The 19199-nt window shown below is 46.1% G+C and overlaps 1 protein-coding gene across 1 annotated transcript in view; it reads left to right on the top strand.

The window, feature by feature from the left end:
• Positions 1 to 19199, top strand: part of snrnp200 (small nuclear ribonucleoprotein 200 (U5)) — a 90785-nt gene that overhangs the window by 41336 nt on the left and 30250 nt on the right. The window contains exons 24-31 of the mRNA XM_078429177.1: positions 1200 to 1283; positions 1448 to 1554; positions 3391 to 3509; positions 3844 to 3998; positions 4518 to 4707; positions 8682 to 8855; positions 12631 to 12791; positions 17715 to 17942. Of these exons, the coding sequence (XP_078285303.1) occupies positions 1200 to 1283; positions 1448 to 1554; positions 3391 to 3509; positions 3844 to 3998; positions 4518 to 4707; positions 8682 to 8855; positions 12631 to 12791; positions 17715 to 17942 (1218 nt within the window). The remainder of the gene's footprint in view (positions 1 to 1199; positions 1284 to 1447; positions 1555 to 3390; positions 3510 to 3843; positions 3999 to 4517; positions 4708 to 8681; positions 8856 to 12630; positions 12792 to 17714; positions 17943 to 19199) is intronic.

The following is a 19199-nucleotide window of genomic DNA, read 5'->3' as shown; positions in this document are numbered from 1 at the left end:
TGGAGAAAAACCAGAGGGAGAATGTGCAAACTCCACACAGGCAGCATCTGAGGTCAGGATTGAACCAAGATGTCTGGTGCTGTGAGGCAGCGGCTCTACCAGCAGCTTATATCAGGGTATGATGTCAGTAGAAGTGAGTTGTGGGGTAAGGAGTTCTGGTTATTTTATATCAGGGCACCTCATATAACAGGTATAACAGGTATAACAGAGCTTTATTTGTCGTTCGGTGCCGAAGTACCGAACGAAACTACATAGCAGTCATAGAAAAAAAAAAGGAAAAAAAAGAAAAAAAGAACACAAGACACATAACCCCAACACAAACGTCCATCACAGTGACTCCAAACACCCCCTCACTGTGATGGAGGCAACAAAACTTCCACTCTCTTCCCCACGCCCACGGGCAGACAGCTCGTCCCCGACCGACCCGCACAGTCCCCGCACCGGGCGCTGAAACGTCCCGCGGCCGAACCGGGCGATGAAAGGCCCGCGACCAAGCCTTGCGCAGCTAAGTCCCGTGGTCGAGCCGCACCGGGCGATGTCAAGTCCGCAGCCGAGCCGCACCAGCGATGAAAAGCCCCGCAGCCGAGCTGCACCGGGCGATGTTAAGCCCCGCAGCCGAGCCGTACCGGGCGATGTTAAGCCCCGCAGCCGAGCTGCACCGGGCACTGTTAAGTCCAGCGGCCAAGCCGCACCGGGATGTAAAGTCCAGCGGCCAAGCCGCACCGGGATGTAAAGTCCAGCGGCCAAGCCGCACCGGGATGTAAAGTCCAGCGGCCAAGCCGCACCGGGATGTAAAGTCCAGCGGCCGAGCCGCAGCGGGCGATGTTAGGCCCCGCAGCCGAGCCGCACCCCGCGCCGTGAGGAAGAGAAAAGTTTTCCCCCCCCCCCCCCCACACCCACACCACCACCCCCTCCCACGCATACACAACCAAAAAAAATATATAAAAACCATCCCAACACCGACACACAACAAAAAAAGGGAAAAAAAAGACGGACAGACTGCTAGTCAGCCGCTGCCGTTAGGCGCCGCCACATGGTAGACCTGCTGCTTCACAGCACCAGAGACCCATGTTCCAGCCTGACCTTGGCTGCTGCCTGTGTGGAGTTTGCAGGAGGTGTGTTTGCTATGCCTACACACAAAAATGTTGGGATGCTGTGTTTCATAATGGTTTATCACTTTTCCTAATCCTGTGTTTCAGATCAATGTGCTGTTACAAGCCTACATCTCCCAGCTCAAGCTGGAAGGGTTTGCACTGATGGCGGACATGGTCTACGTCACTCAGGTGCGTCATTTGGTTTGGCATTGGTCTTAGTTTCTTGTTTGTTCTGCAGTTCTGATTTGCTAACTCTCCGTTGTATGGGAGGTGGAGGTGCTGGAGTCGCTTACACAAGTATTGAACCTCTGTTACATTGCCTGTTTTGAACATTTTTTTCAATTATGTTTCAGTCTGCAGGGCGTCTGATGCGTTGTATTTTTGAAATCGTTTTAAGCCGAGGTTGGGCCCAGCTGACGGACAAGACTGTGAATCTCTGCAAAATGATTGACAAACGAATGTAAGAAACTGCCGCTAAATCCTGTCCTGTACCCGAAGTGTCACCCATTCCTTCTCTCCAGAGATGCTGCCTGACCCGCTGAGTTACTCCAGCACTCTGTGAAACGTCACCCATTCCTTCTCTCCAGAGATGCTGACTGTCCCGCTGAGTTACTCCAGCTTCAAGCCAGGTTCTTGTGCTCTGGAACACAATGTATCCCAACTACCCACGTTCAGACCACCCACTCTGCCGCACGTACACTGTTAAAGCTGCCTGGATGGCCTGGCCATTGGTATTCCCTTTTTAGAATTTAGAGAACTCATAATCCTATTTAACACAGAGGGACTGCAAAATAAACCCCACAAAGTGCTGGAGCAACTCAGAGGGTCAAGCACCATCTCTGGAGGATATAGATAGGTGGCGTTATATAGATAGGTGACGTTATATAGATAGGTGACGTTATATAGATAGGTGACGTTTCGAGTCGGAATCCTTCTTCAGACGGATTGTAGTGGGGTCGAGAGAGCTGAAAGAGAGGTGGGGCAGGTCAAAGCATGACAAATGATGTGTGGATACAGATGAGAGAGGTTGATTGCAGATGGGTGGACAAAATAGGAAATGAAAAGGAGACAAAAGGCTGTGAGATAAGAGAAGAGGCTTGAAACGTGAGGCCAGAGGAAGGTCTGAAGGTGGAAGGGGATAGAGGGAGGGGAAAGGGGGGGGGGGGGGGTGAGAGAGGTGGTTTGCACATCCAGGTGGGACCCAAAGAAGATTTTTTTTTTTCATTATAAAAATAAATGATCAATTATCACAAGAATAATACAATACACAACAACACCAAAAGGGAAGATTGGGGTTGTTGGTTAGTTACCTAAAATTGGAGAATTCAACGTTCATACTGTTGGGTTGTAAGCAACCCAAGGAGAATATGAGGTTCAGTTCCTCCAGTTTGCGTGTGGCCTCACTCTGGCAATGAAGGACGTCCAATGGAGGAGGCCCAATGGAGGAGGCCCAATGGAGGAGGCCCAATGGAGGAGGCCCAATGACGATAAGGTTGTTATGGGAATGGAAAGGCAGCATGCAGTCGGTGATCTGGTTATTAAATTCATTGCATTTATCTATGAGGATCTTGGCCACTGTATTTCCTCGTATCGCCACTTTATAAATAATATAATTAATTGGTTCTAATCTCCTGTGAGGTGTCCTGAAAGTGTGAAAAATGGGTTCTTGTTTCTTCACTCCATCTGTCTTCTCAGTCTCCCAGCCAGTGTTGAATGTAATTAGGTGGTGTCTGTGGACCAGGATCTGTGCCCCACCCACCCTCATGAGTGTTACATGGTTGTGAATAGTTTTGAGCTGAATTTGAATCATAAGGTCATACAGCACGGAAACATGCCATCCGGCCCAACTCATCAATGCCAACCAAGATGTCCTACATAAACTAGTCCCATTCACCCACATTTTACCCGTATTCCTCTCAACCTTTCCTATCCATGTACCTGTCCAAATGTCTTTAAAATGCTGTTGAAGTACCTGATTCAAATACCTTCTCTGGCATCTCAGTCCATATACCGACCCCCATCCGTGTGAAGAAGTTTCCCCGCAGGTTTATATTAACTCTTGTCCCTCTCACCGTAAAACATATGTCCTCTTGTTTATGATTGCCTTACCTGGGGTAAAAGACTGAGAGGAGTGTTTGAACCAGTTCTTGACTCAATGTCTGACTGCTGTTCTCTTTTGGAGATTGTAATTGTGTGGTGCCTTGCAATTGTAACCCCTGGTGTATTGTGGTGCTGGTCGGTGGTTAGTAGTGCATGCTTGTGCGATCAACAACTGATGGCTCTGTACCTCCGGCAGGTGGCAGTCAATGTCGCCTCTGCGACAGTTCAGGAAGCTGCCAGAGGAAGTCATCAAGAAAATTGAAAAGAAAAATTTCCCATTTGAGCGACTGTACGACTTGAATCATAATGAAATTGGTAAGAACTTTGCATTAATGACTGTGTGGGATTTTATCTTCCATTCAGACTGTAGGTTCACTGGTTTGCAATATGATTGTGTTGGTGATGGGCTGTCCTTGTGTTACGGTTAAGGCTGTTCTGCCATGGCAGCAGGACCTGGTTGAAGATCATCTACTTGTATTTGCCACTATGGGGTGACATAGGCCTTGATATTTTCAGTTGAAAGTTGTAAGATAAAATTTTCATTCTTCTGTTTTGAAACATTTGACAATAAACATTCTTAACTTTAAGGTTTGGATGTGCTCTAAGGTTTGCTCACCAATTGATTACTTCCACCTTTTTTTCCAACCAGGTGAGTTGATCCGAATGCCAAAGATGGGCAAGACAATCCACAAGTACATTCACCAATTCCCGAAACTTGAGCTCTCCGTCCACATTCAGCCAATCACACGCTCAACGCTGAAAGTGGAACTCACCATCACGCCTGACTTCCAGTGGGATGAGAAGGTAGAGTGAGTTACGCTCCCCTCTAGAAGAAAATTCAATTGAAAATATTGTCAATAGGATTTCTTTTCCACCCTAAATGTCCAAGTGACGCTGTACACCTAAGTGCTAAGGGCATGACGTTAAGGTGAGGGGGGAAAAATTGCAAGGAGATGCACAGGGCAAGTTGTGTATACATAGTGGTGAGTGCCTGAAACGTGCTGCCACGGGTGGTGGTGTGGTCAGATTTGATAGTGGTGTTTAAGACACATTTGGTACCTGATCTGCAGGGAATGGAGGGATTGCACAACATGTGCAAGCAGGTAAGAGATTGTCTTGGCATCATGTTTGGCCCAGACATTGTGGACCGATGGGTCTGTTCCTGTGCTGTATTGTTCTATGTTCTAATTGTAAACTCATTTAATATTTTAAAGTTCCTATCTAGCAACTGAAGGTGGGGAATCTTGTGACAGGATTTCTGATCTTTAAACAAAAGAGTTGGTAATTGTTGATGACATCTTTCTTGTTTCTCTTTTGCTACAGATTCACGGATCCTCAGAAGCATTCTGGATCCTCGTTGAGGATGTGGACAGTGAAGTTATTCTACACAATGAGTACTTCCTTCTGAAGTCAAAATATGCACAGGATGAGCATCTGGTCATGTTCTTTGTGCCCGTCTTTGAGCCTCTCCCTCCACAGTATTTCATCAGAGTTGTGTCCGATTGCTGGCTCTGTGAGTAAACTTGCATTGCAAACAGCGGGCGGAAATGTGTGCTTCTCCATGTAACCGGCAAACATCAACGGCAAGCCCCAGATTCTGCTGTCGTCATTTATAGATTGAAGTTAGCCAACTGGTTTTAGTAGGGCCAAATTTAACAATGGTCTCTTTGTCACTGCTGGGAAGTTATCTTCGAGTCAAAATTTACAGTATAGAAATGGCCCTTCAGCCCAATTCGGCCATGCTGACTGTGATGACTACCTACACTAATCAATAATCTGTATCCCTCTATCCTTTCCTATTCAAAGAATCTGTCCAAATGTCTTTTAAAGTGGCACGTCTGGTTGGGTGGCGTGATTGTAGAGTTGCTGCCTTACAGAGCCAGACACCTGGGTTCAATCCTGACTGGGAGCTTGTCTGTACGGAGTTTGTACATTTTCCCAGTGACTTGTGGGGTTTTCTCTGGGACCTCCGGTTTTCCTCCAACACTCCAGGTTAATTGGTTTGGTGTAATTGTAAATTATCCCAAGTGTGTGTGGGAGGATCACTGGTCGGCGCGGACTCGGTGGGCCGAAGGGCCTGTTTCTGTGCTGTATCTCTAATCTAATCTAAACGTAATTGTACCCGCCTTTACCACTTTATAGCTTATTCCAGATATTCATCACCATCTGTATGAAAAACCTGCCGCTTGCATGTCTTTTAGATTTCTTCCCTCTTATCTTAAATCTATGCCCTTTGGTTTTAGATTCTCTTACCCTAGGAAACAGACTCTTAACTATATACCCTTAATTTTTATTAAAATCCAAAAGGTCACTCCTCAGCTTCCCACTATCCAGTGAAAATATAACCAGCCTATCCAACCTTTCCTTATAAATATATAGTCTATTCATAGTCAGAGTCATACAGGATGGACACAAGCCCTTCGGCTCAACTTGCCCACGCCGACCAAGGTACCCCATCTACACTAGTCCCACCTGTCCACGTTCGGCCCATATCCCTCTATACCTGTCCTATGTATTTTAAATGTTGTTATAGTACCTGCCTCAACCACCTCCTCCGGCAGCTCATTCCATATACTCACCACCCTGTGTGTGAAAAAATTACCCCTCAGGGTCCTATTAAATCTTTCCACTCTCATCATAAACCTATGCCCTCTGGTTTTGTGATTCCCTTACTCTGTGCATCTACCCTATCTATTCCCCTCATGATCTTATACACTTCGATTAGATCACCTCTCATGCTTACAAGAATAGTCTGAGCCTGTCCAACTCTCCAGATTGCTCAGGCCCTTAGGTCCTGCCAACATCTTCGTAAATCTTCTCTGCATTCGTTCCAATTTAATATCTTTCCTATAGCAAGGTGACCAAAACTGAACACAGTACTCCATCTGTGGCTTATTAGTGCCTTGTATTGCTGAAACATAACATCCTAACTTCTATACTCAAAACATTGACTGTTGAAGGCCACTGTGCTGAAAATCTTCTTGACCAGCCTATCCACCTGCGAATCCACTTTCAATGCACTGTGTACCTGCACTGTTGGATCCCTCTGCTCTACAACACGAGCCCTGTGAAGGTCGTGCCTTGGTTGAACTTCCCAGAATGCAGCACCTCGCATTTATCTGCAATTAAACCCGATTAAGCATTCCTCTGCCCAACTGATCAAGATCCTGCTGTGACCTTAGATGACCATCTTCCTATCTACAATATCACCCACTTTAGTGTCATCTGCAAACTTACTAATCATGTGTCAGAACAAACTTACTAATCATGCCTTGTATGTTCTTATCCAAATCATTGAATATAAACCACGGGCCTTGTACCGAACCCTGAGGCACACCACCAGTCACAGACCGCCAGTCCAAAAATCCTTCCACTATCACCCTGCTTTCTTCCATAAAGCCAATTTTCTATCCAGTCGGCTACCTCCCCTTGGATCCCATGCGATCTAACCCTCCAGAGCAGCCTACCATGTGGAGCCTTGTCAAATGCCTTGCTGAGATCCATATAGACAACATCTACAGATAGACACAAAAAGCTGGAGTAACTCAGCGGGACAGAGAAGGAATGGGTAATGTTTTGGATCGAGACAGAGATGCTGCCAGTCGCGCTGAGTTACTCCAGCTTTTTGTGTCTACAGTTAAACCAGCATCTGCAGTTCCTTCCTACACACTAGACAGCATCTATAGCTCCAACCTCATCAACCTTTTTGGTTACGTCTTCAAAAAAACGCAAACAGATTTGTGAGACACGATCTCCCATGTACAAAATCGTGCTGACTATTCCTAATCAACCTTCATCTATCTAAGGTATCACAAAATGCTGGAGTAACTCAGCAGGTCAGGCAGCATCTAGGAGAGAGTGAACGCATGACGTTTCGGGTCAAGACCCTTCTTCATCTATTTAAATGCGTTGTGTCATTAGGCACCCCCGTGACCGTAATACTGCCTGCCCTCAAGACACTTCCATTGACTACTCCCAAGTTCCCTGGTCCTCGTGTCTTACTTCACAGTAAACACAGAGGAGAATACTCATTGAGGACCTTGCCCCTCTCCATACAGAGATGGCTGCTTTTATTCCTGAGGGGCCATATTCTCTCTCCAGTTCCCCTTTTTTCCCTTAATGTGCTTATGAAATCTCTGTATTATCCTTAATATATCTGACAGAGCTATATCCTGCCCCCTCTTTTGCCCTGATTTCCTCCTTTAGCGTGTTCCTCAGTTTCCAAAACTCCTCCAAGGATACACAAACCCAGCTGCCTTTACCTGTCCCATGCCTCCTCCTTATTTTTGACCTTAACATTTCTCTTGTTATCTTTGCTCACTTGCCTTGCCATTCACTCAGGAACATACATGCCCTGTATTCTTGTCAGCACACTTTTAAAGACATCCCACTTTATAGAATCAGAGGCCGTTCCCTCTTCCCTCTCTCATCATGCAGAAGATACAAAAGCTTGAAAGCATGCACCACCAGATTCAGGAACAACTTCTTCCCCACTCCGACTACTGAACTCTGATAAACTAAGGTGTAGTCCCAATCTCCCAACCTACCCCATTGTGGCCTTGCTCTTTTTTCATCTGTAATTTCCCTGTCACTGTAATGCTATAACATTGCAACACTATCTCGGTGCATGAGTGTTCAGCAACACTCCTGAGGTTCCTGCTATTTACCGTATATGTTTTTTTTTAAGAGATACAGCGCAGAAACAGGCCCTTCGGCCCACCAGGTCCGCGCCGCCCAGCGATCCCCGCACACTAACACTATCCTACACCCACTAGGGACAATTTTTACATTTGCCCAGCCAATTAACCTACATACCTGTACGTCTTTGGAGTGTGGGAGGAAACCGAAGATCTCGGAGAAAACCCACGCAGGTCATGGGGAGAACGTACAAACTCCGTACAGACGGCGCCCGTAGTCAGGATCGAACCTGAGTCTCCGGCGCTACATTCGCTGTAAGGCAGCAACTCTACCGTTGCGCCACAATGGCCACTGTGTTTGACATCCCAAATTGCAATAGCTCACACATGTCTGGATTAAATTCCATCTGCTATCACTCCACCAAACTTTCTGTCAGATCTATATACCTCCATATCCTTTCACATCCCTCAGTATCTACTACTCTGCCAATTTTTGTGTTGTCTGCAAGCTTACTAATCAGTCCACCCACGTTATCATCAAATTAATTTGTATATATGACAAACGACAAGGTCACAACGCTGATCCCTGTGGTACACCGCTGGCTACAGACTTACAGTCAGAAAATCACCCCTCAACAACTCGTCTCCAGCCTTCGAATCACAAAGCCGATTTTGTTGGCAAGCTGATTGCTTGTGTCGTAAATGTCTGGCTAAGCTTACATGCGGGATTTTGTAAAAGCCTTGCTAAAGTCTATGTTGTTTCATTCAGTTTTCTTTAATCATCCCTTGTTCTCATTATGCTTCGTTTTGAAAATCCCATTGACAGACCCTCCTGTTACTTCCCTTGCAGCCTGCGAGACTCAACTTCCAGTGTCATTCCGACATCTGATTCTTCCAGAGAAGTATCCTCCTCCCACTGAGCTGCTGGACTTGCAGCCATTGCCTGTGTCAGCTTTGCGAAACAGTGCCTTTGAACACCTCTATCAGGATAAGTTCCCATTCTTCAACCCAATCCAGACACAAGGTACGGTATAATTCATTGATTACTTACATCAGGAAGGTGTCATGTGGAGTACTGCGCTACTTGAATTTTAAAACTGCTGCAGTAGGCACTTACTATTTAGGCAGGCCGTAAATTTACAGCTGGGGTAGTTAAATTTGATTAATTTCCCTGTTCTGTAAAAGATCATCACATTTTAAATGTCCTTTCACAGGATTCATTGGCCGTCACCAGCATCCAAACGAGTAATTGATGAGTGGTTTTCAAGGTCACTAAGGAAGATACAAACAATCTCCCAGATGTTCTAGTGGCCAGAGATCCTCGGGTGACGGAGGAACTGAAGGAGATACACATTAGGCAGGAAATGGTGTTGGGTAGACTGATGGGACTGAAGGCTGATAAATCCCCAGGGCCTGATGGTCTGCATCCCAGGGTACTTAAGGAGGAAATTGTGGACGCATTGGTGATCATTTTCCAATGTTCTATAGATTCAGGATCAGTTCCTGTGGATTGGAGGGTAGCTAATGTTATCCCACTTTTTAAGAAAGGAGGGAGAGAGAAAACGGGTAATTATAGACCAGTTAGTCTGACATCTGTGGTGGGGAAGATGCTGGAGTCAATTATAAAAGACGGAATTGCTGAGCATTTGGATAGCAGTAACAGGATTGTTCCGAGTCAGCATGGATTTACGAAGGGGAAATCATGCTTGACCAATCTGGAATTTTTTGAGGATGTAACTAGGAAAATTGACTGGGGAGAGCCGGTGGATGTGGTGTACCTCGACTTTCAGAAAGCCTTCAACAAGGTCCCACATAGGAGATTAGTGGGCAAAATTAGTGCACATGGTATTGGGGGTAGGGTACTGACATGGATAGAAAATTGGTTGGCAGACAGAAAGCAAAGAGTGGGGATAAATGGGTCCCTTTCAGAATGGCAGGCAGTGACTAGTGGGGTACCGCAAGGCTCGGTGCTGGGACCGCAGCTATTTACAATATACATTAATGACTTGGATGAAGGGATTAAAAGTACCATTAGCAAATTTGCAGACGATACAAAGCTGGGTGGTAGTGTGAACTGTGAGGAAGATGCTATGAGGTTGCAGGGTGACTTGGACAGGTTGTGTGAGTGGGCGGATGCATGGCAGATGCAGTTTAATGTGGATAAGTGTGAGGTTATCCACTTTGGTGGTAAGAATAGGAAGGCAGAGTATTATCTGAATGGTGTCAAGTTAGGAAAAGGGAACGTACAACGAGATCTGGATGTCCTAGTGCATCAGTCACTGAAAGGAAGCATGCAGGTACAGCAGGCAGTGAAGAAAGCCAATGGAATGTTGGCCTTCATAACAAGAGGCGTTGAGTATAAGAGCAAAGAGGTCCTTCTACAGTTGTACAGGGCCCTAGTGAGACCGCTCCTAGAGTACTGTGTGCAGTTTTGGTCTCCAAATTTGAGGAAGGATATTCTTGCTATTGAGGGAGTGCAGCGTAGGTTTACTAGGTTAATTCCCGGCATGGCGGGACTGTCATATGTTGAAAGACTGGAGCGACTAGGCACTGGAATTTAGGATGAGAGGGGATCTTATCGAAACATATAAGATTATTAAGGGGTTGGACACGTTAGAGACAGGAAGCATGTTCCCAATGTTGGGGGAGTCCAGAACCAGGGGCCACAGTTTAAGAGTAAGGGGTAGGCCATTTAGAACGGAGTTGAGGAAAAACTTTTTCAGGCAGAGAGTTGTAAATCTGTGCAATTCTCTTCCTCAGAAGGCAGTGGAGGCCAATCTCACTGAATGCATTCAAGCGAGAGCTTGATAGAGCTCTTAACGATAGTGGAGTCAGGGGGTATGGGGAGAAGGCAGGAACGGGGTACTGATTGAGAATGATCAGCTATGATCACATTGAATGGTGATGCTGGCTCGAAGGGCCGAATGGCCTCCTCCTGCACCTATTGTCTATTGTCATTTCCTGCCAAAAGATGTTAACCCCATTTCCTGCAAAGCTGGAATCACTTTAGACTTTAAAGATTGTAGTGCGGAAACAGCCCTTCGGACCACCAAGTTCATGCCAATCAGCGAACACTAGCATTATCCTATACACACCTTTACAATTTTACCGAAGGTGATTAATCTGCAAAACTGCCTGAATATTGCCCTTCCACCACAGCCCTCTGTTTTATACCAGTAAACCAGTTCTGATTCCTCCGGCTACACCGCATCTGTGCCCAAGATGAAGTGTTCCATAGCAGGACATCTGAGGTCTTCATTCTTTAAGGAACAAGGGTTCCCCTCACTAGATTCTCCTCGATATCTTACAACTCGACTCTTGCTCCCCCTCCCCTTTGTCACAACAGGGACAGAGTCCCCCTCGTCCTCACCTTTCACCCCATCAGCTGTCGCATACAGCACATAATCCTCCGACATTTTCGCCACCTCCAACCGGATCCCACCACGAGCCACATCTTCCCATCTCCACCCCTTTCCACAGAGACCGTTCCCTCCGTAATTCCCTGGTTAACTCGTCCCTTCACACCCTCCCCAGGTACTTTCCCCAAAAACCGCAGGAGATACACCACCTGTGTATACCTCCTCCCTCGAATCCGTCCAAGGACCCCAACAGTCTCCAGGTGAGGCAGAGGTTCACTTCCACCTCCTCCAACCTCATCTACTGTATCCGCTGTTCCAGGTGTGGACTATATATCAACTTGGGCACAGGCTCGGCGATCGTTTTGCTGAAACCTGTCTAAACCTACCTGATCGCCCGGTTGCTAAACACATTAACTCCCCTCCCATTCCCACACTGACCTTTCTGTCCTGGGCCTCCTCCAATGTCAGAGTGAGGCACAGCGCAAATTGGAGGAACAGCACCTCATATTTTGGTTGGGCAGCTGACACCCAGGAGGTATGAATATTGATCTCTACCTTCAAGTAACCCTTGCTTTCCCTCTCTCTCCATCCCTCCCCCTTCCCAGTTCTCCCACCAGTCAGACTGTCCCTGATTACATTTTATCTCTGTTTGCTTCGTTCTTACCTTCTTCTAACTAACAATGATCTATTCTACTTTTTCCTTGATCTCCACCCCCTTTGATGTCTCGTACCTTACACTTCCTTATCTCTGTATCTCCCCCTCCGCCTCCCCTGTATCTCAGTCTGATGAAAGGTCTTGACCCGAAACGTCACCCATTCTTTCTCTCCAGATGCTGCCTGTCCCACTAAGTTACTCCAGCATTCTGTGCCTAGCCAGTTCTGAATCCATACGACCATAAGGTCAGAAGGAATAGTAGAATTAGGTCATTCGGCCCATCAAGTCTACTCCGCCATTCAATCATGGCTGATCTATCTTTCCCTCCTAACCCCATTCTCCTGCCTTCTCATAACCTGACACCTGTCACTGTTCATTCTGCAGTGGGAGGAATGCATCATAACCCTCTAGATTATAAAGTACTTTATGAAATGTTTACTAAATAATATCTCCTGATATTTGGAATAGTCCTCATTGCAACGGCTGAAATTGAGGATGGTGTGTGTAAATCTGCACTTCCACATTGTCAGACAGCACAGAATCTGGCCCTTCAACTCAACACGTCTATGCCCACCAAGATGCCCCAACTAAACTAGTGTGATATGCTTGCGTTTGTAACATATCCCTCAAATCCATCCCTACCTATCCACTTGCTGTATCTCCTTTGTGGTGAGAGGCAGTGTTTAACTGATGACTATGTGATTTTCTTAATGTTTTGTTAACTTTAATTTGCAGCCAGTGGTCGTGAAATCTCTGCTGTAAACTATTTCTTTATCTATTTCCAGTCTTCAATGCCGTTTATAACAGTGACGACAATGTGTTTGTCGGGGCACCCACGGGCAGTGGGAAGACTATTTGTGCGGAGTTTGCTATCCTGCGAATGCTTTTGCAGAACACTGAAGGGCGCTGTGTGTACATTACTCCAATGGAGGCTCTTGCTGAGCAGGTAAAACCATCTACCGCAGATGAAGGGATTGTAGCAGGGTCATACAAAATCAACAAACGTGTGCTGTGATTTAAAAATGCTGTTTGATCTATTCTTGGAAACCGATCTCTTTACAATTTGGAGCGTGCATTTCAACAGTTTTTCCTTGAATTAAATGACAAAGGCAGGCCTCATTCTGCTGCCGTAACTCAACCACGGAAGAAATTAATTTGCTGCAGTTCAGCTCAATGTTCCGGGTTCAAAATGTGGCAAAGGAAGTGGGGTGGGGTAATTCTAATGAGCCGAGCCGCCTTGTTCCCTGCAGCCAAGTGTCTTCCTGTCCCTCAATGGTTCCTCAGCAAGGAGACCTGGAGAGAAGGGCTCAATGGATTTCCAGATTACATTGACAGCCATATTTGTGCATTGTTCATTAAAGTCCTTCCAGTTCCCAGGCCTTGCTAAATAGAGGATCAGTGATTTTGGTCACTATTTGGTCTGTCAGGAACGCTCAGGGAAATTGGGGAATGTGTTGGTGAAGTGCAGCTTGAATATTGCCTTCTTCCTCAAAAAACAAATGCTGGACGAACTCAAGCAAAAATCACAAAGTGCTAGAGTAGCTCAACGGGTCAGGCAGCATCACTCCAAGACATGGATGGATAACGTTTCAGGTCGGGACCCTTCTATTCTGGAGGAACTCAGTGGGCCAGGCAGTATCCGTGGAGGGAAATGAACAGATGACCATTCCCATCCGAAACAGTGTCTGTCCATTTAGACTTTAGAGATACAGAGCGGAAACAGGCCCTTCGACCCACCGTCCACGCTGACGAGCGATCTCCCTGTACACCAACACTGTCCTACACACTAGGGACAATTTTTTACCGAAGCCAATTAACCCACAAGCCTGTGCGTCTTTGGAATGTGGGAGGAAACTGGCACCTGGAGAAAACCCACACAGTCACAGGGAGAACGTACAAACTCAGTACAGACAGCATCCGTAGTCAGGATCGAACCTGGGACTCTGGTGCTGTAAGGCAGCAACTCTACCGCAGCGCCAATAGGCTGTCCCTTTCTACAGATACCTGCTGAGTTCCTCCAGCAGTTTTTTAAAAAGATTCCAGCATCTGCTGTCTCTTGCATGTGTATTGATAAATATTAATAGTAAATATGTCACCATGAAGAGTGTGGTATTGAATACTCAGAAAGCTGGAGTAGTACGTCCAATTTTAGGAAAGATATTTGGCTTTAAAATGCATCCAAGAAGATTCACTGGAATGATTCTTGCTATTGAGGGTGTGCAGTGTAGGTTCACTGGGTTAATTCCCGGAATGGTGGGACTGTCATATGTTGAACGACTGGAGCGACTAGGTTTGTGTACGCTGGAATTTAGAGGGATGAGGGGGGGATCTTATTGAAACATATAAGATTATGAAGGGATTGGACACGTTAGAGGCAGGAAACATGTTCCCAATGTTGGGGGAGTCCAGAACCAGGGGCCACAGTTTAAAAATAAGGAGTAGGCCATTTAGAACGGAGATGAGGAAAAACCTTTTCAGTCAGAGAGTTGTAATTCTGTGGAATTGTCTGCCTCAGAAGGCAGTGGAGGCCAATTCTCTAGATGCTTTCAAGAGAGAATTAGAGATAGCAGAGTCAAGGGATATGGGGAGAAGGCAGGAACGGGTACTGATTGTGAATGATCAGCCATGATCACATAGAATCACATTGGCTTGAAGGGCCGAATGGCCTACTCCTGCACCTATTGTCTATTGATTCCAGGGATAAGGATGCATAATTGTGTGGATAGATTGGTGAAACTGGATTTTTTCTCCTGGGACCAGAGAAGCATGCACTGGGATTTGTTTTGAATAATAAAGAAACAAAGAGGGAACAACAACTTGGGGACAAAGAATGGAGGAGAGAAACCGAAAAAGAACATGAGGATTTTTTTTTTGTTGCAACAAGTGATTAGTGTTGGGAGAGTAGTGCTGGCAAATCAGTTGTCGTGTTGGTGAGGCCACACTTGGAGTATTGTGTTCTGTTTGGGTCATACTGCTGTCCAAAATATGTCAATTAATTGGAGAGTGCAGAGAAAATACACAAGATTGTTGTCAGGACTTGAGGCCTGAGCTCGAGGGACTTTACTCCTTGGGACACAGGAGGGGTAGTTTTAATCTACAATTTGAGAAGGAGAAGGTTAAATCGGAAGTGTCAGTAATGCAGTTGAACAAAGGGGACTATGAAGGCATGAGAGAGGAGCTGGCCATGGTAGACTGAAAAGGGATCCTAGCAGGAATGATGGTGGAACAGCAATGGCAGGAATTTCTGGGCCATAATCCAGAAGATCATTTCATTCCAAAAAGGAAGATAGATTCTAAGGGGAGTAGGAGGCAACCGTGGCCGACAAGAGATGTTAGGGATGGAATAAAACAAAAAGAAAGGATGTATAACACAGCAAAGAGTAGCCGGAAGCCAGAGGTTTGGGAAACTTTCATAGGACAAAACGGGCAATACGGGCTGAAAAGATGAAGTACGAGGGGAAGCTGGCCAAGAATATAAAGAAGGACAATAAAAGCTTCTTTAGATATGTTAAGAGAAAAAGAGTAGCAATTTCAAATGTGGGTCCCTTGAAGGCAGACACGGGTGAAATTATTATGGGTAACAAGGAAATGGCAGAAGAGTTGAACAGGTACTTCGGATCTGTCCTCACTAAGGAAAACACAAACAATCTCCCAGATGTACTGGAGGACAGAGGATCTAGGGGGGTAGAGGAACTGAAAGACATTTTCATTGGGCGCGAAATAGTATTGGGTAGACTGATGGGACTGAAGGCCGATAAATCCCCAAGGCCTGATGGTCTGCACCCCCAGGGTACTCAAGGAGGTGGCTCAAGAAATCGTGGACGCATTGATGATAATTTTCCAATGTTCAATAGATTCAGGATCAGTTCCTGTGGATTGGAGGGTAGCTAATGTTATCCCACTTTTCAAGAAAGGAGCAAGAGAAAACGGGGAATTATAGACCAGTTAGCCTGACATCGGTGGTGGGGAAGATACTGGAGTCAATTTTAAAGAGGTAATAACGGCACATTTGGATAGCAGTAAAAGGAGTGGTCCAAGTCAGCATGGATTTATGAAAGGGAAATCATGCTTGACTAATCTTCTGGAATTTTTTGAGGATGTGACAAGTAAAATGGATGAAGGGGAGCCAGTGGATGTAGTGTATCGAGACTTTCAGAAAGCCTTTGATAAGGTCCCGCACGGGAGATTGGTGACTAAAATTAGAACACGTGGTATTGGGGGTAGGGTGTTGACATGGATAGAAAATTGGTTGGCAGACATGAAGCAAAGAGTAGGAGTAAACGTGTCCTTTTCAGAATGGCAGGCAGTGGCGAGTGGAGTGCCGCAAGGCTCGGTGTTGGGGCCGCAACTGTTTACCATATAGATTAATGATTTGGAAGAGGGAATTAGAAGCAACACTAGCAAGTTTGCGGATGACACAAAGCTGAGTGGCAGTGCAAACTGTGAAGAGGATGTTAGGAGGTTGCAGACCTGGACAGGTTGAGTGAGTGGGCAGATGCGTGGCAGATACAGTATAATGTGGTTTAATGTGAGGTTATCCACTTTGGCGGCAAAAACAAGGAGGCAGATTATTATCTCAATGATGTTAGGTTAGGTAAGGGGGAGGTGCAGCGAGACCTGGGTGTTCTTGTACACCAGTCACTGAAAGTTGGCGTGCAGGTACAGCAGGCAGTGAAGAAAGCTAATGGAATGTTGGCCTTCATAACACGAGGATTTCAGTATAGGAGTAAAGAGGTTCTTCTGCAGTTGTATAGGGCCCTGGTAAGACTACATCTGGAGTATTGTGTACAGTTTTGGTCTCCTAATTTGAGGAAGGACATCCTGGTAATTGAGGCAGTGCAACATAGGTTCACGAGATTGATCCCTGGGATGGCGGGACTGTCATATGAGGAAAGATTGAAAAGACTAGGCTTGTATTCACTGGAGTTTAGAAGGATGAGAGGGGATCTCATAGAAACATATAAAATTATAAAAGGACTGGACAAGCTCGATGCAGGAAAAATGTTCCCAATATTGGGCGAATCCAGAACCAGGGGCCACAGTCTTAGAATAAAGGGGAGGCCATTTAAAACTGAGGTGAGGAAAAAACTTTTTCACCCAGAGAGTTGTGAAGTTGTGGAATTCTCTGACACAGAGGACAATGGAGGTCAATTCACTGGATGAATTTAAAAGAGAGTTAGATAGAGCTCTAGGGGCAAGTGGAATCAAGGGATGGTAGAGTTGCTGCTTTACAGCGAATGCAGCGCCGGAGACTCAGGTTCGATCCTGACTACGGGTGCTGCACTGTAAGGAGTTTGTACGTTCTCCCCGTGACCTGCGTGGGTTTTCTCCGAGATCTTCGGTTTCCTCCCACACTCCAAAGACGTACAGGTATGTGGGTTAATTGGCTGGGTAAATGTAAAAATTGTCCCTAGTGGGTGTAGGATAGTGTTAATGTACGGGGATCGCTGGGCGGCACGGACTTGGAGGGCCGAAAAGGCCTGTTTCCGGCTGTATATATATGATATGATATGATATGATATGGGGAGAAGGCATGCACGGGTTATTGATTGGGGACGATCAGCCATGATCACAATGAACAGTGGTGCTGGCTCGAAGGGCCAAATGGCCTCCTCCAGCACCTATTTTCTACGTTTCACCTTAAACCTATGTCCTCTGGTCCTTGATTCGCCTACTCTGGGCAAGAGAATGTGTATCTACCAGATTTATTCCTCTCATGATCTTATACACCTCTATAAGATCACCCCTCATCCTCCTGCGCTCCTGTTAACATCCAGCAGCATGAGGGTGGGGCTGTGGGACCGGCTGGATCATCCTTGCAAATGGCTCTCAGCTGCCCTGTAACCTCACAATGATTCTGCCTCCTCAGGTTTTTGCAGACTGGTACGAGAAGTTCCAGCAAAAACTGGGCAAGAAGGTGGTGCTGCTAACTGGGGAGACAAGCACAGATCTCAAACTGCTGGGCAAAGGGAACATCATCATCAGCACTCCGGAGAAATGGGACATCCTGTCCCGACGGTGGAAGCAGAGGAAGAATGTCCAGAACGTAAACCTCTTTATTGTGGATGAGGTTCACCTGATTGGTGGAGAGAATGGGGTAAGTTAACAGGACAAAAAGCAAAGTCTGCAGGTGCAATCTGAAGTATATTGTGTATACTCAGCTCATCAGTCAGCATCTGTGGTGAGCAACAAAGTTAGCATGTCAGGCACAATGATGTTGCTGACATTCAGGGCCTGAACTATAGGGAGAGATTGGGCAGGTTAGGACTTTATACCTTGTAGTGCAGGAGGATGAGGGATGACCTACCTGGTGTAAAAAAATCACGAGGGGAAAAGATAGGGTAAATGCCCAGTCTTCTACCCTGAGTCGGGGAATCATGAACCTGAGGACATTGCTTTAATAATGTGAGGTGAACGATTTAATAGGAACCTGGGGGGCAACGTTTTCCTACAGAGGGTGGTGGGTGCATGGAATGAGTTGCCAATGGGGGTGGTTGAGGCAGGTACAACATTTAAAAGTCATTTGGACAGGTACATGGATGGGAAAGGGTTAGAGGAATATGGGCCAAACGCGTGCAGGTGGGACTAGTGTAAATGGGGCGTCTCGATGAGCATGGGCAAGATTGTCCAAAGGACCTGTTTCTGTGCTGTACGACACGACACTATGCACAAGGAACTGTAAATGTTGGCTTACAGAAATAAGACACAAAGTGCTGGAGTAATGCAGTGGGTCAGGCACCAACACTGGAGAAAATAAATAGGTGACATTTTGGGTCGGGATCCTTCTTCAGAATCTGAAGGGGCCCGACCCGAAATGTGCCTATCCATGTCCTCCAATGTTGCTGCTTGACCCGCTGAGTTTCTCCACAGTTAACATATCACTAGGCTGAGCTATCATGCAAACTAGGACAATAGTACAGCACAGAAAGTAGCCCTATGGCCCAGGTCCACACCTTTACACTAATCCAAGTTGGACTGTCCCCATATTCCTCTGATTTCCCTCGAGATTCTACCCCTCATGTGACCAGGGCTGTTTAAAATTGGTTAGTTAACCTATAAACCATCTTTTACTTGGAATATGGGAGGTAACCAGTGCACCCGGAGGAAACCCACACAGCCACGGGATGTGCTAACAGCATTCAGGAAGTCAGCATTAAACCCAGGCCACTGGAGCTGTGAGGCAGCAGCTCTACCAGTTGCTTGGCCTGTGTGACCCAAATTGTTATCTATATACTCAAACTCTTGTTTGTTTGTTCCTGAACTACTGCCAAAATGGTACATGATTGCGCGACAATGTTAGGCCCATCTTACTCACCGTCGTCCTTTTGGTGCTCTAATGGAAGTAGTTTCATTG

This window comes from Rhinoraja longicauda, chromosome 36, assembly GCF_053455715.1.
Source record: "Rhinoraja longicauda isolate Sanriku21f chromosome 36, sRhiLon1.1, whole genome shotgun sequence".
Classification (NCBI taxonomy): Eukaryota; Metazoa; Chordata; class Chondrichthyes; order Rajiformes; family Arhynchobatidae; genus Rhinoraja; species Rhinoraja longicauda.
This window is presented reverse-complemented; position numbering and strand designations above follow the sequence as displayed.